The sequence below is a fragment of the Athene cunicularia genome, assembly GCF_003259725.1.
Source record: "Athene cunicularia isolate RWA chromosome Z unlocalized genomic scaffold, athCun1 chrZ_part1, whole genome shotgun sequence".
In the NCBI taxonomy this organism is placed as follows: Eukaryota; Metazoa; Chordata; class Aves; order Strigiformes; family Strigidae; genus Athene; species Athene cunicularia.
The window spans coordinates 3526369-3549710 of NW_020799142.1; the positions used below are offsets into that span (position 1 = coordinate 3526369).

Consider the following 23342-nt stretch of genomic DNA (forward strand, 5'->3'; position numbering starts at 1 on the left):
CTGTTATTCTCTCTCAGCTGAAAGGGAACAGGGAGAATAAGCAAACAAAACAAGCTACCAATATCTCACATACAAGACAGTACTGAACAAAACAAAAAAACCCTTCTGCGACTTGAATGCCAACCTTAACATACAGACACACACAAAAGAGCACTAATATAAGAATCCTTGTCTGATCTTTTCCATTAACTCTAGAACCACTGAGATATTAAGCAAGTAACAAAAGGGAGGTTATTGCATTTTAAATCACTGTACTCTGGATTCTAGGAAAATAATCTGCCACACTAAAGCCAAACTGTCTGCACTGCCTATCCTATCAGGGGAATCAGTCAATGGAGCAGCTTTTATACAAGGAAGCTAGCTTCTCTCTGTCCACAGTATCATCTCCTTCAATCCCTCTCTGAAAGCACAACTATTTTTATTGAAAACATAAAAGTAAATATTTTTTCTATCATTGTCTTGGTACTTACTCCAACTCTTAACTCAGAGTTCACCAAGTGGCTGCAGTCCTAAGGACTTTAGCATACTTTAATGCACCAATGAGTCAAAGAAACATTATTAGTCACTCTGCTCTGTGAAAGATAGTTAACCTCTACCTTCAGTGACAGAAAAAAACCATAAAAAACACATACTATATAACTGCTTATAATACCAGAACACCTATACAAAAAGAAGTAACAACAGAAAACATTTTAATGAGATGCCAGAGGTTAGAGGCTTTAGCACTTCACCCACACTTCTATGATAGAAGCAATGCAAACTGCATATGCTACAGCCATGCATTTGTAGCTACTGGTTCATCTAACTGCCCCCAAAACCACTGCTGTGGCTGGTCCCATAAAACCAAAACAAAATCAGAATGGCTAATTGAACTGGCTGCAGAAAGGAAGCCTTTCATGCACTTAATTTTGCAATCTTGAGAAAAGGAAAAAAAGTACAGAAGCAGATGTGGAAAGATGCTGAACTCCGAGAAGATGGAAGTAAGTTACTGTGTAAGAACTATTCGTTGTTACCTGGTTTTGCGCTTTGGGAGAATAAATGGAGCTCTGATTTTCATTCCTAAAAGATGAATTATAAACCATGTCTACCTGGATCCTAATTTAAGTGGCATCTGGCAGGAAACACCTTAGGAATTGTGTAATACATGCAAACTAAAACCACCCTGTTTAAAATATTGAACAAGGCATGTTTGATCTTATTATACCATACTAGAGGCACAAAATCAAAAACAAAGGACTAGCCATCAATGATAACCATCGGCATAATCTCATTATGAAAAAGGAATATTTATTTTAAGAAGAAATGTCTTATTATTCTCTCAAACATTTCAGTCAGGGATAGTTTTAAGTAACTCATAAAACTGTTTACACCACTATGCTCATTTCCAATATAAAAAATATTCTATAAAAGTAAAATCTACATTGGGTTAGTATTTTTAAACAAGTGATGCTTGTTTACATATCAAGCAGGCTTGATTTATTGTGCAAAATGGACTTTGCTACATCCAAGAACCAGTTTAGTTGAAAAGGGGTGGATTTAACCTTGTGACATGCAACAGACTGTCACACGGTGTCTGAGGGACAAGTAGTCTTAAGTCTGCCTGCAGCATCAGAAAGTCTCTTTAAATGAAGAAAAAGTACAGGATGTTTATCACTCTGAATACCCAAATACAAAATCAAAACATAGAGTAAAAAATACACTCATTTGTAGGGAAAGATGAAACTTGAATGACATAGCTCTCTTCCGTAGCCCATATTTTAAGTGGCAAACAAAACAAACTCACTTAGTCATCTCAGATAATACACCTGCCCCAGTGAAAAATTACTGCATGCTTGGAACATGTAGGTAATCTATTAAATTGAATTATAAGCAAAATAACCCAGATGGGTGATACAGATTACACAAATACATGTGAGTAAGATGGTGAAGAAGCCTTTTGTTTTAAAGTAAAACAAAACATTTAAATCCATCAAAACAACAAACACCATATCGCCCAGAGAATTCTGCATCATGTTACATCAGCAGAGCAGGCCACAGGAAGGTTTCAGTTTTTCTCACAATGTCAGTCAAAAAGACCCAAAAAAAAATGAACAAGCACAACACACACAACCTTGCAGCAATATAGACTGACTCTTACTGTCTGTGCTAAGGCAAATACTATCTTCAACTAAGGGCTAAGTTTCAGCTGACAAGTTTACCTCTGAATAGCCACACAATTTTCTGCACAACTGAGTTTGAAATAATGAGGTGGGAAATGCTGTTCATCTTGAACTACCACCCTACAAATAGGACAGCCCCGCTGAACAAAAGTCTAAGTCACTAGGTTCAAGAGTGAACAGCTTTTTGTCTTCTTAGGTCCCCACTGACAACTACAGACACAACAGAAAGATACCATAATCAGAAAGCAAAGCAATCCTTCTCTTTTTATGCTTAACTAAATAATATAAAATTAAAAAAAAAAAAAAAAAGTTGTAAACTGCTTGTATTTTCCAAGGGCAATACTTCTATTTATACTACACTTGAAGATGCTACAGCTAAAACGCAGAACATACCAGAGTTGTTTTGGAGTCAAAAGATGGCATCCAGAATAGACATGGGAGGTTTCCAGGTGTACATACCTGCTCTCTTTAAAAAGGGTGACTCTCAAAAGTTTACAGTGCCATAATAAGCCGTGATGAAGACAAATCTTGCTTCTATTTTGAAGTTCAGACAAGTTTTTTCTCCAACTGCTAACACACATACATACACACTCAAGTCCATGCATTAATTTGTCTGAAATCTGCATGACTTCTGTCACAGATGAAGCTAAAAATACATGCATAATCACTGTAAAGCTGGATCTTGACATTATTAGAAAAGCTTTCTGTCTCTATTACTAAATTTCAGGAAACATCCATTATTCTGGGAATGACTTCTGTGATCTGTGCTTAATCTTACACTTTTCCTCTAGCACCTGTAAAAACTTCCAACCTCCCCTGACATCTTTAGCATACAAAACAGAATTACAGCTCACACATCTGAAGCAACTTAAAACTGCAGAGAGCATGGCACTAACTTCTGTTCCACTTCATGTTACAATAAAGGGATACTGTCCTTGAACTGGAAAAAAAAATGTACAATAGAGAAACCTTGAGTGAAGCAGCTGAAACAATGGGATACCAACCAAGACACACAGGTGTAAAACGCATGTTCTCACTGCCTGTTTTCAAACTTCCCTTTCATACTTTATGTTAGACCTACAAACATGGGGTTGTATCATGTTTGATCCACACCATCTCTTTTACATTTATCCACAAAGCGGGAGTCTTCTGATCCAGTTAAGGTTAGGTATAAATACTGACCTAAGGTAAGAGAAAATCCATTCTGAGAGATCCTTGAGGACAATGGAGCAGCTCTCAGTCACCTCTTAAAAACAAGACGAACCAAAGACGACCTCTCTCCATAGGCCCAGTAGAGAAGGACTTACCTGTCTGTTGTGTTCTTTTGGGGTAAGTCTTACTGCGACTTCTTTCAATGCACTGGTCAGGCCGTGGGAGCTGCACAGAAGGGTCTCTGGTCATTTGCAAAGACGTCCTGCCACTTGAAAATGCAACCAAATCATGGGAAAATATTTGCAAAAATTATCAAAGAAAGACAGGATCTTTAGACTGAAAAAAATGCATGGGGTTTGAGCAGCATGTTTTGTTAGCTATTCAATTCTCATGCCAGCTCTGATTCTTCTGCTGAGTAGCACTAACCTGACTTTTGTTTTGAATCAGTTACTGGCACAAGCATCAACAGATTGTGCCAACTTCTTCTATATTCAGCATTTTCAAGAGGAGCTAAGCAACTAAATCAAAATCCTGATTTATCAGAAATAGGCTAAGACATATTGTAACCTTCTGTAACCTCCAGTATTCTAACATTTGATTTTCTTAAATAATTTAATTACTTCCTGAACTCTTTCTGTAAGTTTTCATCTCAGGAAAACATATTTTTAACATTGTTCAGTTCCAGTCAGTAAGGGGCCACTTCTCTGCCATGTGGAATGACAACCCTAAAGGGCATGGAAAATGTTTGCAATGCAAACTGTAATAAAGTACTCTTGCTAGCACTTGATAATAAATCGAACAGATGTCCTGATTCCCGTTTACAGTAAGACTTTTCATTGTACCATTTATTAAGTAATTTTTTTAATGCTCATTTTAATGTTTGTCTCCATATGACTAAGCAGAATATAGTGTACAAAAATGTAAAACAAGTCTCATATTCATATAAGCTCAGGCCTAGAACTGGCATAGTCATCTCTCCATCAGTAACACCTTCCTTACAGGCCAGATCTTACATCCAAGGGTAATAGACAGTTGACTATGAATTCTGATTGATTGAGGACAAGTATAATAGAGCTACTGTTACACATTGCTGTTAGTACCAACCACAGATACTAACTCAAATCCAGGAGTTGCTAGAGAAATTGGGCATTTTCTTGTTTTTAGAAAGTCTTCCTAGAAGGCAATGACAAAGAACTTCTGATGACTGTCAGCCTTACTCATTATAATCCATGTATTTCTTGAGTTATGGCAGAAATACAGACAGACAGACAAGCCAAAAATAAACCTAAACAAACCTTGTATATTTGCAGGCCGTGGAAAAAAATTCTAGACTTTGCCATTATATTAAAGAGGTCCCTTTCACCCAGCAGCTTCAAAATAACTCTGCCAGATGAAGAACTATTTTTATCATCACTTGACCAACAGGAAAAATGAAAATGGCAAGAGAAAGGGGCCTGGCTTTCAGATGTGGTTTTGATTTGCTGCTTTCCACTCTCCCTTTCAGGTTCACTGAATATGCAACTCTAAAGCAATCCTAAAAATCAGACCCTAAATTATTTGGCACTAATGTGGCAGAATTGCATTTAAAACAGTGATTGCCAATTGCCAAATCAAGTGCCTTACTTGACAAAGATCCTGTCATTTCAACAGACTTAAAAGTATAAAATCTCACGAAAATTCAGTAACAACTACTGGGTTTCTGATGTTTTACAGTTTTAACTACCTCCTACATTCTGCTAGTCCTTTGTGGCACAGCACCGAGAGGGTCTTAAACCCACTCTCCCTGACACATCTTCCTCTGTATCGCAGTAGTAACTGCTCTTCATGTCACACTGTCAACTTGGTTAACTCAGGCTAAAACTGAGACTAAGGGCTTCCTATACACCCGTAGTCTGAAGTTTACTGCAACTTTCAAGGCTTGCAGCCTTGAATGGTTAGCCAATTTTGCCAGCTTTTACAGTCCGAAAAGATACCTCCATCTTCTTTATCTGCCCTAATCTTTATTCTTAAATCAACAGCACTGCACTAGCAGTACTGCTACAGGATTAGACATAATCATTCAGATTGAGAGCCCTTACCATAGCTCAGCTGCAACTGTAAAGAAGGGCATCAAAGTTACAGACTTTATACATTTCTTTGCACCAGCCATTTCCTAATTCCCAGAAGAAAGGCGGCAGCCAACATGCCTCCTCGTTTTGGTATTCCCCAGTTGTCAGGAAAAACCCTTTAGGACATGAACATAATTTCAGGATTTAGAAGGAGATTTTGACTCCTTATGAGAACACTGCCGCCAAGGCTGCTCTCACTTTCACCATGGGCTACAGCAGGCCCTATCCAACTCTGGGAATCTGGAGAATGAGAAGTAACTCACATTTGTCCCAAAAACTGCCAGACTCGAAGGTGGAGTCTGTTAAAATGGCCCTGATTCATGTTTTGTCAGCAGAACGGCTCTGAGTCATAGCCTGGGTGGGGTTTTTCTTTGATTGGAAAAAGGGGGAAAAAAGAGGGAATGAGGAAGGAATTAATTGAAGTTTAAACAATGAAATAAATTCACCTGTACCGATGTTTATAACCTACGGATCCAAACTTGCTGAATTTTCTTGATAGAGAGTTTGATTCATTCTCTGGCACTCTACGTAGTTTGAAAAATAAAACAATAGAGTAAGTTACACAGACAGGTCTCAATTACAGTCTCCTTCCTAAGAAAAGAGAAATATAAACTTCAAGTTCAAAAAAAAAAAGTTTTTTCTGCTAGTTCCTCTTCAGCTCTACTTCCAAGCAGACTCTTACAGGGTTGAGAGCTCCACAAAGCTGCATGTTAATGTTCTCCTCTTTTGACAACACACCTTTCAGGATCTACTGTAAACTGCTGCCAACAGCAGCCTTTCACTTAATATTTCAGAGGAGCAGGCGAAAACATCATGCCATAGTAATGACGGTGCAGGAGGGATTCTGAGCTTACTCATTGACAGCACTGCTAGCGCCAGCCCCAAGCATCCCATCAACCAGTTCCTAGCTAGATACCTTTGCACCCTTGCACATTCCTGTTAGTGTTTTTATAACAGTAAAAGAAAGTGGTCTGAGATGTGTAATATTGTGTAACATTTTATACACTTCAAAAAGTAAAGAAAACATTATGAAAATTCAATTGACCTTTCTATCAAAAAAACAAAATTTCTGTGAATTGTAGGAAATAGCAATGTCTGAAACCCAAAGGCCTCACTCAAGTCAATGCTGCTACAGAAAATTTGACTGTTAAATACATAAAATCTATATGGCAGCTTAAATTCTGCCATATACATTTGTGGATACTTCTGTTAAAGCCTACTTTATGTAACATGATACACTGTTTCAAAAAGAATTTTAAAACAAAAGAAACCACCACACTACCCAATTTGAGAATTAATGTTTCACATCACTGTAAGAGAAGGGAAGTCATCAACTTCTGAGAGCATTCCATAACCAAAAGCAAAAATGTGTTTCCAGACAGCAAGCCTGTTACACCACTCCAGGCATAACAATTCTGCCTCCTTTTGGTAACACATCTGCATCACTCACCTGAAAAACGTATGATGTTCTACACAGCATTTCCAGAGATGTTTGCATGTGATCTTGTTACGTGCTTCAAAAAAGAAGGAAGTTTCATTGCACTGAAAACAAAACAAATCAATATTGTTATGAGAGATTCTGCCAGTGAAGTGAGTCTCCATTTACCACCATAAGAACCTACCATCTCATATTGATTCTATGATATCAATGCACATAAGAAAATATATCAATATGAAGAAAAACAGGTTCTATAATTCTGTAGAAGTCTTCATTTAAAAGAGTTTTTCTTTTTTGTTTCTCATTGCCTGAAAATAACAATTTAAAGAATCAATTCCTTACATACAGAAAAACAGAAGAGAAAGGAGATTACTACAACATTTCTGTTCCTTCATTCTTGTTCGTAGGTTATCAGCTTTGTTCCTAATTAAGAAGCACAAAGTTTTTTTCAAAGAGTATGTTTCTGATGTTTTCTAAAACTGTACCTCAGGTATCAAGCAGAACTATAGTCCAATGCTATATTTAACAGTATACAAAAAGGCAAGAATAAGTGAAAGAAAGGAATTCAAGATTTGTGATAAACTAATATGAAGCAACAAGGCAAGAGAAAAAAATGCATAAAACATACATGTAGAGAAGAATCAAGGTAAGACTTGAAATAAAGAAGATGCGAGGAAGGAAAGGTTTTTTAAAAAATAGCTAACTTCAGAATAATTCAAAATACTAGGAAAAAGGACAAAGGTAAAAACCATAATATCCACCTTAAAATCTCTTAAGGAAGACAACAACTGGCATTCAATACAGGAGACATGAGAAAAAGGCAGGGAGAGATGACAGAAGTCAGACATACACAAACTATAAAATCGATCTAACAGACAAGAAGCAGCAACAGATGCATCACACTGTCTCCAACAAGATAAACATTCAAATATGTTGACATAAAATACATTTCCAATATACCTGTCACTCAGTATATTTAAGTGCTCAGTTTTGTATTTATGATTTGCATGGTACAATACCATCTGTTACAAAACTGAGTCCTAAAACTATTTCTCCTACATGTAAATTACAAAGGGATTCATACCACTTTAAGCAGCCAATTTTAGGAAATGGATGCCCTTGTGTTAGTTATACTTCTGCAGTGCCATGCATACGTAGGTAAAATTCTAGCAGGTTTCCCCCACTCTTCATTTAATGAGGTATGGTGACCTACATGCACCTTGCAATCTATGAAAAAAATCAGTATGTTCTCTAGAATTCAAAATTTCTCCTCTAACAAAAACCAATTATATCTCTATTAACAGCTGTCAGGCAGTCTCACAAAATCACAAATTATGTGCTTAAGAGCCTTTCCTCCACCTTGAAACAAGTAACAGTAAAAAGGACAGAACTTTATACCTGTGGTTAGAATAATTGAGGTTTCATTCTCTGACAAAAACAAAACAAACCCAAAACAAAGCCAACAACAACAACAACAAAAGAAAACAAATTGGAGATACACAGATGAGCTTATTTCCTCCCATGGATCATTTTACTTAGTTTAATGGTTGTCTGGAACAGCCCCATGGAATACCCAAGAAATGAAAAGCATCCTCTAGTCTTCTCCAAAAGCACATCTTCCTCTCTAGGGCAAGAAAGAGGAGTAAAATAAGGCCACTGAGAATGCTGGAGTGGCAAAGCCACTAAGAATGCTGAAAACTAGGATTTATCTGAAATTGCTATGCACAGAATAAAATTATATAGTAAATTAGTCCCACAAATATATATCCAGTTCCTTAGAAAATACAAGTTCAGGTGGATAGGGCTCTTCATCTCTCTGTAGGATTCCCAAGAGGTTTAACTTTGACCAAAAATAATTTATAAAAAGTAAAACCAGAAACTTAAAAACTGAAGCTCTTCTAAAACAGGAAACAAAATCTAATTAACAGGAAAAAAGAAGAAAATCAAGCTTCCTGAAGAATCTTGAAGATTGTCAAGGAGAAAAATCTATTTATACTAGAATTTTCAAGAGTTGCTCTTTCTCCTCCAGCAACCACAAACAAGAATCTACCCACTGAAAGATCTACGGCATTTTCACATTTTTAAAGTTTTAAGGAAGACATGTCAAGGGGTACTTTTCACTTGCTTATTTTACACATAACAGAAATGTGGGTTCAGATTTTATGATTTAATTTACACTACAATTTCTAGATCAGACTGTCATCTGATGTGATTTTATATAAATGCAGCACACAACCACAGTCACAAGTTCACTTTTAAAGAATAGTATCAGATCAGGCCTGTGGTATTGCAAACTTGATGCAATATGATGAGACAGTTTAACTTCAGTTAGAAAAACACCCAATGACTAACTTTTAATATACAGGATCTTGCTCTTTCTTTGTTCGTTCCTAAATTTTTCTTCTAGGCAAAGAATCCTCTGCTGCACTTAAATGTATTTAATTACATAATCTCAGAGGAGAGAGTTTGTGGGTTAGGGGAACGGTGGGGCAGGGAGAGCCAGCAGTGTTTTGGGTTTATTTGAAGATACTACTTAAAATAAGGTATTTCTGCCATATCTCATTATTAGTCCAGTTCAAATATCACTGAACTCAAGAAAAGATTCCTATCAAGAAATAGGTTCTACTTGTCCATTTTTTCTTTTTTAAGTTAAAGTTTTAGAATTTTCCCATATACAGAACAAACAGCACGTAACACATGAAAATAAATAAGTAACTAAAAGAGGGACAGCTAAACTGCCATATGAATGAAACATCTGACTAGCAAATACTACTGATTCTATTATTTGAAGGCATTCTTTTCTAAGGTTGAAGAAAGCTCATCTCAGCTAGTAAGAAAAACATTTTGATGATTAAATGCACACTGAATCATCTGTGCTTAGTATGCAGCAATCAAAAGCACTCATGGAAAAAACATCATAGCCCTATAGAGCCAATTTTTCAACAAGTTATGGAAAGCAGATCTGGAAAATGAAAAAACTGCCTAAAATAAAGGGATGGACCAAGAAGCTTTCTGATAAGACACTGCATTTGAAGGAAACGCACATCTCTTAAAACTATTGCCTCACAACAGATGCTTCAAAGAAGTCAAATAGCACGGTTAAATTTTACTAAAAAGAGAGAAAGCAAGTCCAAAACATTAATCTCCAAGGTCTTTCACCAACACAGAGGAGACAATTCATAATTCTTTCACTGTTTTTCACCTCTTCTACAAAGCATTCAGTAACTTACTGCAACTAAGTCCAGTATGACACTGCATACAGCACATCCAGGTTTAGGACTTCCTCTATTTACTGTTAAAGAATATTTAAGGTTTGCAAGTGTACTGTGATTACACTCACAATTTATAAATGCATATATAAAAATTAAGCGATACTGGAGGCAGCAGATCTTTCAGGTTTAATCTTTCTCCCCTAAGAGAATAAACTGATTTGTGTAAGTAAGGCAAAGATGACCTTACCTGTCAACATCATGAACTTTTGTTTCAAATAATAGGTAACATTTTTAACACCTTGAACAACTGTAATTTTTTACCCGTAGTGAGAGTTAGCTTTTTTTTTTTTCTGATTATTTTCATATATCTGAACCAAAAAAACCAAAGACTTACTGTACTTTTACTAATGATTTATAGGAAATAACAATTCCAAGCTCATTCAGTGCTGTTTAGTGCCTCACAAGGTACTCCCTGCTACTCATCCTGTTGCTATCAGAGTGGCCAGTTTATTAAAGTAAGGCATCATAAACCATGAAGGCTCACTGCTTCCAGAGCAGTCCTGGTCATCTGCACACTCTGAAGATTCCCCCTTTCTCCTCTGAATCAGCTTTGGCCTTTGTCTAGTCTTTCAGTGAGCCAGTTGTGCTCACAAAAGAGTCAGAAAACCACTTACTGTTTTATGGTGATTTTTGACTTACACCAGCAAGGGAGGGGCAGGATGACAAGGCCAGAGGTTGCAAAAGGATAGGCATAACCCTTGCAGCAGTATCCGGCTGTTGAGTTGTTTGACAATGTTCTCCTAATCCTAAAAAAGGCAAGACGCTAGACACACACAAAATATTAATCTTCTTCTAAACGCTTTAAAAGATTGTCCTGTAGTCTCCAAAGCATTCTAAAGCTCATGCTGCCATAGCCTCATCACCATTTTTACACACAGGAGAAAAGATAGATTAGCACAGGGGATGCAAATAGCTTGACTATACTACAAACATGCAGTCAGAGCCCTCATCCATTTTATTGTGCCTCTCAAATCAGCCAGAAGTCTGATGTGGCAGGGCCTTTGAGATCTCCACTAGACAGCTGGTAACTGGTACAATGCTCCACAATAACCCTCCCCAACTCAAATGAAAAGACCAAAAGCATGTTCCTAATGCCTTTGAAGGAGACAAGTCAGAGGGGTAATTGCTCTACCTAACCACAAAACCCCTCTGGAACTTCTGGAGCTCACGCTGCCCTTTGCAAACACCTCCCAGCTTGCTCAGCCATGCCAGCATGTTTACTCAGCTTTCAAGCTCCGAGCTGCTTTGTGCCCAGCTAGTTCAGTGCCCAGGCAGGGCAAGCTCAAGTCCAGCTGGAAGAGAAGACACAGACTTAAAATGACAGTTCTTCCCTCTGGGGGCCAGAAATTCCCTTGTTGGTGAAGTTCATGGATTACTCCAAATATGAGGACCACTGTCAGTAGACTTACACCTGTTCTGTGGAGCACTGCACCCATCCACAGATCAAAAATATTTTGAAAACCTTTGATGTAGAGCAGAAGATTTAGCTGATATAATTTATGACATTTATTGGTTCCCACAGACCCAGGCTCAGAAAATGAAGAAAAATTCAAATCCAAAACCACAATAGAAACTCTGTCAGCACACACGCATCTATTCCTAGTTGCAATGAATATTCATATAGCAGAAGGAGGGATCTTGCCTCATGACAGAGCGCACTGCATGTACATGTAATACAAATGTAACAGAAATAATAACATCAGCTCTGAAGCTACTGCTTCCCAACATTATTCTTCTGACAGGCTAGGCACACACCTGGATACTATTAATTGTTATCTACAATAGGAAATATTCTGTCTTTATATATTTACATAACGCATACTAACAATATCTTATGTAACAGACATTGTATTATTACTAGTTACACAAGGTCAATCTTTAAGAACATTATACAAGTCAGGAATTAAAATATGCCAGTTTGCATAAAGCATATCAAGAAACAAACCTCTTATTATACCAAATTAAAAAAAAAAATCCCAACAACTAATAAAGAACTTCACAAAAAAAGCTGATAGTAACACCTTAGTGGCAATGAATATAAGTTTATGAAGGAATTTTAATCCTAATTCTCCTTCAAAAATGTTCATTACTGAAGATTTTGCTATCAAGTCTTGATTCAATGTTACAATCCTTCTAAGATGGCTCAGAAAGTGTTTAAGAAAAGCCAAGGAAACCCCCAACAAACCAAAACCATTATATATGATGTATTAACACTGCTGTGCTTGCTCACCTCCACCCTCCACTATCACTCCAGTTTAAGTAGGTACAAATGCCAGTAATACAAAAGTCACTTGTATTCTTAAACCATAATAAAGATCAAAATGCTATTTTTGTGTGGAATTGAAATCTAAACTAAGCTGGATTTCAGAATGGGACTAACATGTCTTCAAACCCTGTCTAATCTGCCCAAGAAGAATAAATCAAATTAAAAGTTCCTGCCTAGAATTTGTAACTCAAGATGGAATATAGCATGTGACAGGATGAGAAGGGGTACAGCTGAACCAACCTTATTAATGTAAATACTTTTCAGACTTCTGACACTTATAAAAAGCAGTATTTCCAGGGTTTTCTGAGACTATTTAAAAGAACACAAAAATCTTGTATTTAGAGATGTTTCAGCCACCAGAAAGGGGAGGATTTTGTGCTTTGGAACTGCCCTTATATTTCTCCAGCATGTAACAGTGGTTAGTATTGCTCCAGAAAATAGTCTTTACCATCTTTACCTTATGAATTCAGCTGAGCTGGGTCTCTATCTGACTAAGCAATACTGCCTAGAAAGACATGTCTTGAAAACATGCAAATCATTTGTAACTGCATAGATTGGGGGTTTGTTCTGACTTGAAAGAACTCAAATTTCAAAATCCCTCAAAAAAAAAATAAATTCAGACTTCCAAAAGACCCTTCTCTTACAACAAAAAAATAATGAAAGCACGTTTTGCACGCTTTCTGGTTTGATGAAAAGAGAACAATGAAAAGTAACAAGTACAGAAGCTTTACATAAACTCTGCGAAGGAGTGAAATTATTCACTTACATGTTCAGACACAGAGCAACCGAAGTAGCAGGCCCTGTTACAGAAAACAGCATGGGGTTGCAGGTTGCAGGGAACAGCAGAGAAGTACTTGGTACCTATAGGCAAAAAAGCTCCGTATCTCTCACTCCCGCATAGTACTACATTTACATTCCCAGTCTACACAATCTATCAAATCATCTTTTCTCTATTTTATTTCATGTCCTTAGTTGAGAGAGAAATGTAGGAAGCAAACTGTGTTCCTCGGACACAGAAAGTACAGGAGGTGTGCTGTGCACCCCTTTGATTACACACTTCCTCACAGTGCATCCATTGTGATTAAGCTCTCTTTCGCTGCATGCAAAGGGGGGTGGGCACCGGGGAGGGACTTGGGCAGCCACCTGTATAACTGGATCGTTTCCAGCAAGGTTGCTCAACAGACATTTATGCTACCAGGAACTGTGCACAGGCATCAGATGGATCTCTTGGTTTTATTAAAGGAACCTGCATGAAAACACACTTTTCTAATCTTCAAATATTATTTGTGATTGTTTGTCGTGTTCAGGGAATCTTTCTGTGCAGTCCTCACAGGCAAAGCATTCCTAACTTTATGTAATACTTAGAAAGCCTAACATGTTTCTAGCTCAGAATTCACATCATAGGTCAACTCAGGGTACAATGCAATACTGATTCAATGATTAACACCACTGAAAAAGAGTTTCTGTCAGCTGGTCTAGCTCATTAGTCTCATATGTCAGGATAAGTCACAGACAACCAAATATTAAGAGCAGTATTATGTTTATGAAGGGGCAATAGCAGTAGCTTTAGGGACAAAACATGTAATATAAGAAAAGTTGTGAAAGATAAAACCAAAATACCTATAGTCATGCTTGCACATGTATGTAGGAAAAATATAAAGAAGTTAAATATACATGAAATGTTCTTATGGAAGCGATACAAAGAAGTACAAGAGGTCACACTACAAAACAGGAAAGGTGAAGCACCTTGTTTTATTACAAGACAGTAAATGCATCTTTTGCTTGACAAATAATCAAGTTTTTGAAAAGTGAAATGATGTAAACAACAAACTTAGCAGCCACAAATATGGCTGACACAGGCACCTCACAGTGTATATTTTAGGTAGCCTAATGACATGGACCTCTACATTTAGACTGCCATGTCTGTCAAGGAGATCAGGATGTCCACGCCCACCCCTTCAGTGGGAAGTACACATTCAAATTCTTTTGGTAGGTTTGAAAAAATCTCAGACAAATTTATTGGAAAGGAGAACCAAGAAGTTACCACAGCTAACCCCATACAGGTGAAGAGCAACACTTCACTGGTACTAAAAGCATCAACAGCTTCCTCTTGATGAGCAGGTGTACCCATGAACAGTGCTCATCAGTGTGAATAAACATAGCTAGTCTGTGGAAACACAAACCAAAATCCAGCCTGCACAGGGTTTTCAATACGATACAGAAAACATGATTCACACAAAGCATTCAATATATTCAGAAAGAATCTGCTCTTCTTATGACAGGTTATTAATTCCTTTTCTAAGTGTCATAAAGCTCTAAGACATGAGACAGTTAACATGATTTCTTCTTTTCATGAATCTTCTCTGGCACTCTCTCCAACTAACTGGAAAACGTAACTCATTTCAGACTTGGTATACCAGATCTTAAACAAGGAAATTATTAATTCCATGGGCTGTAAAGTGGTATCCCAGGAGGCAGGACAAAGTTAAAAACTCTCCTATTGTATACTGCAAACTCATGTCCCACATGGGAAGACAAAGTGTTAGCATTTATTCCAAAAAAAACAGGAGAATAAAAGAAATCTGTGAATTAAATTTTCAAGAACATACAGTCATAAAAACACACTAATGAGCTGCGTGGTACACACTTTGGTGGGTAAAAAACTGTCTGGATGGCCGGGCCCAAAGAATTGTGGTGAATGGAGTTAAATCCAGTTGGCGGCCGGTCACGAGTGGTGTCCCCCAGGGCTCGGTTTTGGGGCCACTCCTGTTTAACATCTTTAGTGCACCCTCAGTCAGTTTGCAGATGACACCAGGTTGGGTGGGAGTGTTGATCTGCTCGAGGGTAGGGAGGCTCTGCAGAGAGAACTGGACAGGCTGGAGCCATGGGCTGAGGCCAACTGCAGGAGTTTCCATAAGGCCAAATGCCGGGGGCTGCCCTTGGGCCACAACAACCCCCAGCAGGGCTACAGGCTTGGGGAGGAGTGACTGGAGAGCTGCCAGTCAGAGAGGGACCTGGGGGTGTTGATTGACAGCCCGATGAACAGGAGCCAGCAGTGTGCCCAGGGGGCCAAGAAGGCCAATGGCATCCTGGCTTGTGTCAGCACTGGCGTGGCCAGCAGGGACAGGGAAGGGATCTGACCCCTGTACTCGGCACTGCTGAGGCCGCACCTTGATTCCTGTGTTCAGTTTTGGGCCCCTCACTACAAAAAGGACATTGAATGACTCGAGCGTGTCCAGAGAAGGGCAACGAAGCTGGTGCAGGGTCTGGAGCACAGGTCGTACGGGGAGCGGCTGAGGGAAATGGGGGTGTTTAGTGTGGAGAAGAGGAGGCTGAGGGGAGACCTCATCGCCCTCTACAGCTCCCTGAAAGGAGGGTGCAGAGAGCTGGGGATGAGTCTCTTTAACCATGTAACGAGCAATAGGACAAGAGGTAAAATAGCCTCAAATTGCACCTGGAAAGTTTCAGACTAGATTTTTGGAAGCATTTCTTTCCAGAAGGGGTTGTTAGGTGTTGGAATGGTCTGCCCAGGGCGGTGGTGGAGTCCCCATCCCTGGAGGTGTTTAAGAGTCGGGTTGACTTAGCACTGAGGGATATTGTGTGGTTGAGAATGATCAGCATTAGGTTAATGGTTGGACTAGGTGATCTTCAAGGTCTTTTCCAACCTAGATGATTCTGTGATTCTCCTCCTGTGGGTGCAGAACAGCACAAATTGTTATGATGGCTTTCATTTAGAGACTAAGGCTACTGTTTACTTACTCCAATATGTAATTTTGTTTGAAGTAACACCACCAGAATGAGAGTGGAGGATTTTTCTAGCCCATTTTGGCCTTTCCTGATCTTGTTAAGATATGAAGCACTGCAGAAACACTTCAAATGAGTATTAGTTGCAAGGGTGATTTTAATGATGGTACACACCCTGTTCTCTTGAACAGCTTCCTAAGGGTACCTGTCAAAACTTGAATTTACCAAGTGCTGTCAAAGTGTTTGCCTTATGATGACAAAGTGCTCACCAGCCACCAAAATGCACAGTATCAACTTAAGCATATTTTCTAAAGCTTCCAGGTTTTCTGCTCAGCATGTTATATTAAACCTTTGCAATTCCACATGGTTCAGACAAAAACTGTACATATGGGCATCAAACAGAAACTACAGCATCATTTCAATGCAATTCACTCTGTCAAAAACTCAGGCTTGTTTATACATGAACAGGCATTCACCCTTCGCATGAAACATTGAGGGTTTTCCCAACCTTCCCCCAGCCTTCAAACAGCTCTCCAATTTCAACAAACAATCAGAAAAACTTGACATACATCTCCACACCAAACAGAAACAATCTACTTGGGACTAATAAAAGCAAAACTTGCCAATACATCTGCAGAGGCACAAGAAATGATGTTCACAACAGAAACAAGACAACCAGTCAGGGGTGCACTTATATTTCCCAGAATGTACCAAACACGCCAAATGGCCACATGGAAAAATCATGGCCCAGACTAACAACCAGTACATAGATGAATGAAGGTACATAGATAATTGGTATGGGGAAACGCTGCCAGCAGGTTAATACTTCTTCAAAACTAAACTTTTAGTCCTGATATTCCAGAGACACTTACAAATTATTTTCAAAAAACAATTAAACAAACTAAACTTATAACTCAACCAGATATCAAAAATCACAGACTGACTGTAACTATTTATTACACTTCATAATTTTCCCTACATCCTCATCACTCTCTTCCTCCTCCCCCTGCCCTACATGCTTCACAGGTGATAAATATCTTTGTTTTTTCCACTGACTGTATCTTAAAACCTCTTCTCTTGCTATCAACCTGCTATCCACTAGAAACAATATTTTCTCTCCAGTGGTCTAATAGCACAATGAAGTTAAACACTGACAAATGGGTTTCCAGATATATTATGTGGCATAATATATATATTTCAAGACATATTATTTCCAAGCTACAAAATTACTTGCACCTGACAGCTTTGTGATTTTTTTCTCCATTCACATTTTGGTTAATGATCAGCTTTCCCTGTAGATTTAGACTAGTTTAAAAGCACTATATAACACCATAAACGAGGCACTGCAGAAGAAGTCTACTCTAATTTACTGAGCATGATATAAAATGATAAAGGTTTGTTATAAAATTCCTACTTCAGCACTGTTCTGCTGAAGTTCTCTCTCCTTGCCTGAAAAACATGGACAGAAAATCTTTCTTCCTCATCTTTCTTTAATAAAACTGCAAGCACCATCAGAAACATACTACACTTGAGGATCAGGTAACTTTCTTGCAGTAACTATCAGTAAAATTTCACTTTGATGATTTCTTGCAGTCGATTTCAATAAAATAAATTAGATTTTGATGGACACACAGATTTTCCACTTGATTAGACCTAAGATTATCTTTTTTTTTCCCCTATTAGGCTTAAATAAAAACTTACATCTTTTCCCAGGACTCTAAGTTCAAACTGTGTTTCCTTGAAGTGAACTTTTGTAATTCTAGGCCTGTAACATTAGAAAAAAAGAACTTAATGAGCCTTTAATTTCACGCATAATAAAGTTGTACATATTTACATACAAAGACAAAAGGAATTCACAGGTAGATTTTCTTTTTCAGGTATCCACCAGATATCAACAGAAAATTAGCAGTATTTAAACATTTTAGCATGACTATGGTAAAGGTGAATTATTTTTTTCAATATTTGGATTATCAAAGAACTAAAAATCTGACCAGACAAGGATTAGGAATTCCTATGATACAATACTTTTTTTATTGATACAATTAATATTTGAAATAGATATCACATATCATGTACTTTCATACAACAATGATGTTTTAAGCACAGACTGCACATTTGAATAATACATACCAGAAATATTTTCCTACTTGCTTTTTATTCTTGTAGACAACAACTCCTATGGGTGTTAATCCTAAAAAATATTCAGATTTGTTTTCACCCTAGAAAATAAAAATATATGTCATTCACACTGTTGCAAGTTGTATGACAGTACCAGTGAAGTCTAGTGAGGAAATCAGACTGATGACTTGAACATACTGTTTCACTCTCTGTGCAAATGGGAAAATAGTACTTCATCTACTGACAAAAATTGTAGGCATAGAGGCAAGAAAGAATGGCAGTGAAGGAAAGAATGGGAAATTCCACATGCCATGGCGAAAAACAAAAATAACTTTTCTTTTTGTTAAGGAGTTACTTCTGGCTATCTGGCAAACAGCCAAAACTCAGAGACTTTATTCAGATACAAATGCAGCAGACATCCTAACTTCCAGCTGAAGGTAAATAGTGATCTTCTAACCTATTCTACTATAGTATAACCTCAGAGCTGCCTTCTCCCTCCTAAAATAGTATCACCTTTGCACTACTACCAAGTGAAGTAGCTCCTTTGAGAGATTCAGAGCATTTTTTTTCCTCAGAATGGGTGGCGACATGCAAGGAACAGCTGCATGCATCTTCTCCTCCAAAGGAAACTGTTCCTGAGGCCAGGATCCAAATCACAAACTGTGTCAGGATAGAACAGGGTGGAAGCCCTGGTGCTGTTTGGCAGATGGCCCTCACCTCCCCAATTTACAGTCAGTAACCAAAAGCAAAGATGCACCCTACACTTGAAAGAGCACAAACCATAGTGCATGAGGTTTAAAGAAAGCCCACTGCAAAACATCGTTCAACTGCCTACTTGAGGCAATGAGGAAAGAGCCCTGCAGAGCACGAAATGCAAAAAATACCAACTGTGAGACACACTGACTATAAAAAGTGTCCTTCTGCGTGACTACTGATGTGAGAAATCTCAAGCACACCTGGCAAGCTCTGCCTGTGCTCCTCAATGAACTAACTGCTAAAGACAACTTTACTTTTAATATGACCAAATGAGGAGAACTACATCACTTCACGTGTGCAGCCTCAGACAAAAATGAGGGCTTCTTCTGCTGTTGTAATATAAATAGAAATTATGACATTCTAGGTTAGACTTGGACATATTACAACTCAGCCCTCACTACCCAGGCAGGGATCTCACTGCACAGTAAAAACAAGCTACAAGAAAAAAAAAAAAGTTTTCAGGCTGTACTGATTTAACACAATTTCGTTGGATCATGTTACATCTTGTTCCAGTAACACCCCCAGCTTTCTTTGGATGGGATGGGCACAGAGCATGTTTTATGAGTACAATTAAGCCACAGGGCATATTAAAAAATTCTTCATATTGTGGGCTACAAAATTTTCAGCAGAAAATACATAACTAATCTTCTGGTAGTATCTTGATTTCTGTATTTTCTTTCAAATAAATTTACGAAATACTGATACCTAACTCAGTGACCTATCTACATAACAACTTCCCATGTGAACTTCTGATTTTCTTTCTGCCACAAGTTCAATTATTCAAACAAGATAGAATGATGTTTCCACCAGGAGCACATAGCCATTAGGTGATGACTTGGATCCAATTCCTACATACATGCTGTTTTACAGAAATGGAGGGTTTTGCTGAGGCAATACAAACAACTTGCAATGCTGCATGATACAGCAGAGGAAAAGCTGGAAACATAATCTGAATCTTTAGCAAAACCTTCACAATTAATATTTAAAAAGCTAGACATGCTGCTGCTACCTCAGCATAGTTTTTGCAATGGTATTGAAAAGGTTTCAGGACACACTTGCTGTTATATACACAAGAATAATGTGCAAATTCTTGTGTCAGAAGCAAAGGTTATAAGCTTATCTCTCCTGACATTTGCACTAATTACTTCTTATTTATCTGAATTGGTTCTTCCAGAATATAACCGATTGTCTTTTATAGGTGTAATACAATCACAGCCTTTAATCTGAAATGCATGTATCAATAACTGAATCCCCTCAGTCTGTAAATGTCTTCCTTTGCATTTAAGTACAGTATTTCCTTCCAAGTTATTTTGTGCCAACTAAACTATACAAATACTCTCCCTCATATTAGTACAAGTGGGGTTTTTTTCATTGTTACCAAGTTTAAAATATTTAAACAATACTTACATAGACAGGGTGGAGGTCCACTCCATACATTTCCAGGGATTTGGCCACCCCTAAATAGTTCACTTCTGCCTCAGCAGGAACTTGACCCCTGTAAACAAAACTCTGCCTAAGAACTTCGTGCCTACAGCCAATATATTAAAACAGATCATATTAATAAATAACAGTTTGCTGGACAGGTATGCAAACCTTCCTACAATTTGTTTAGACTGTCATTATCCCTTCAGCACTGTACTTCTGCTCACTCTAAATGAGATTGGACCCTACCACAGACATAAGCTATCATATATACAATGCATGCCTACTACAGTGGCTAATCACCCTGTTGTCACAAACACACTTCAGGCATTCCATTTTTAGGCTTGAATATGCAAAATAACTTTTTTCAATAACTACATGATTATTAATAAATCAGGAATGTAATGCTTGACTTGAGTACTATTTCCCCATAGCAGTGCTGAGGCTACAAAGAATTTCTAAAAGCAGGGTTCATGACATCACAAAGTACTCCTCATAAAATCTTGCCCACTGGAACTCACACCAACTGGTAATACCCAAGTCTGCTACTGTGAAAACAAAGTTTGGAGCCTCACTAATGAGATCACCAGTTTCAAAGACTCAGCTTGCACTCCTACCTGCATCTATCAGTTTATCAGTTAAAAACTACCATCAGCTGCATGCTGCCAGGAAACAATAGGGGAAAACTGGTGGGGAAAAAAATCCCTCACTACTAGAAACATACTTGACATCATTGATGAAGAGAATGACTAAATAAATTCAAAGCTTTCCACAGACTTATCCTCAGAAATTGGTTTGTTCCCTTAATAACAAGAACAAGACACTATTGCAAGCCTGAAACAGCTGGAACTGAACTTTCATCCTCGCTCCTTTTAAGTCTTCCCTGAAAGCTACTGGAAAAGTACAGCACCTCTTGTGAAAATATCAACCCAAAAATCTCCTACTTCACCCTTGTGCTCTCATAGGGAAATACTTCATTGCATTTGGCTACCTTTCAAATTCAAGGCCTGAAGGAAGAGCTCAACATTTTGACTCAAGACCTGGAAAAGTCCTGCAATTTGGATATTCTTTATTTCTTTTCTTCCCATTCTCTCCAGCCTAGCAGCTATTTTCTAGGTTTTCTCAACTTTGTGTTATGTCTAGCAAGGCAAAAAACTCATCCAACATGGAAGACATGAAGCAGCAGTGCTAGCATGAATACAGCAGTAGAGATATTTAAAATGCCTTCTTTGTATGTAGGAGATGGGCTGCTTCAGTCCATCTTAATTCACACAGCAGCACTGATGCCATTTCAGGTGTAAGCCTTTCTTTCCATGGACTCCTGGAAAAGCATGATACAAAGAAATAACCACTTTCCTTGCAAATTATTTACTTATAGCAACATATGATGATTTCTGAATGTTGTTTAAGAATCCTGCTTGCCCAGACTGTTTTGTAGATTCAGTGTAGCCTAGCAGGCAGTTAGTGGATTGGCTATGATAAGAAAGTAGCAGGTAGCCCTGGGGTATGAAGTAAAAAGATAACTCACTGATAACAGACTCAAAGACCTCAGTAGGCACTTAGGCAAAGTAAGATAAGAGGAACTCGAACAAAAGGACCCAGAGATACCATCTATACCATCTAGGTAGGATGACCTCCCTGATATAGGAAGACACCTGGACTTTACTTCACAGCACATGCCCTCGAAAGAGCAGACACCATAAAGAGGACCACTGACTTCTCCTTTGATCACCGAAGACCCTCACCATACTTCTACTACGCATGCTCAGAATACGCAAATGAGTTATGAGAAATAATTATAATAATCACACCACACCTATTCCCTGAATTAATTGTAATAACTCGGCCTTTTCTAATGAATATGTAAGCTTTGGTATAATAAATATTTGGCTACTTTCCAAGACGGTGTGCAGGCGTTGTGGAGAAAATCCCCTTGCACCCTGGCCGGAATAAACATGCCTGCTTTATAACTCTCTCTGAGTTGTAGGGTTTGTTTCCGCATGTCAAGCAGCAGACCTGAAGCTTGTTAAAGAAATCCCTTTCTTCAAAAGCTGTATTCCCCAGTAGACATGTGATTCATCTCTGTATTCAGAATATGCAGAACACTGGATATTCAGCATGTCAGCACCGTCACATCTGACATGTCTTTTATCCACTTCTGCCATAAGAATTTACTCCACTGCTTTTTTAAAAATCTTGTTGGTACCTCTCAGAAATGTAAGCAAAATGTTCACTGGAGCAGTACTGTCTTACTGAGTTCCCAGTCAGGCTAAATATCAGTCCTGAGCAAAGTGGATTACCCCATTATTCAATTAATGCTAGTATCCAACACCAGTTTAAATACCGCTGCTAGTGTTTCCTTACTGACCATACTTAGAAAAAAAACCTGATGTGCTTACCCCGCTATTCTCACCTGTCTCTGAAAGTACCAAAAGGTTCAAATGTCAAATAAATGTGTGCACATGTATAAATATTTTCACAATAATACATCATTTATAAGAAAGTGTATTTGCAAAAATATTAAAGAAGATGTCAGTGGAGCTTCAGAAGGAAGCAGATGAAAGCTGAAGGAAGTTCTCCCAAATGCAGATGGAGAAGACAGAATGTTAAAGGTGAGAGGGGCATGTCAGGGACTGAAACAATTCCCACAATTACAAAGAGTAAGTGTTTCATTTTTGACTTGTATGAAAACAAAAATACTCCTCAGCACCATACAACCTGAATACACACCAATAACACCAAAACTGAAGCGGTTGGTAATGACAGAGCAGGCAATGTAACAGTCCTGCAGCTGACATGTTCCGCTCATTTAGAGGGACAAAGAGCACCTGAGTGCCACTGAAGGCCCTAAACAATCTTGAAAGCTACTCTCAAAGCTACCTATCAGGGGCATTTAAGCTTTACTTA

At 38.2% G+C, this 23342-nt stretch overlaps 1 protein-coding gene across 1 annotated transcript in view; it reads right to left on the reverse strand.

The window, feature by feature from the left end:
* Window positions 1-23342, reverse strand: part of EPB41L4A (erythrocyte membrane protein band 4.1 like 4A) — a 95202-nt gene that overhangs the window by 41560 nt on the left and 30300 nt on the right. The window contains exons 7-12 of the mRNA XM_026865758.1: window positions 20421-20508; window positions 18270-18358; window positions 17841-17904; window positions 6870-6961; window positions 5866-5943; window positions 3467-3579 (exon numbers count right to left, since the gene is read on the reverse strand). Of these exons, the coding sequence (XP_026721559.1) occupies window positions 3467-3579; window positions 5866-5943; window positions 6870-6961; window positions 17841-17904; window positions 18270-18358; window positions 20421-20508 (524 nt within the window). The remainder of the gene's footprint in view (window positions 1-3466; window positions 3580-5865; window positions 5944-6869; window positions 6962-17840; window positions 17905-18269; window positions 18359-20420; window positions 20509-23342) is intronic.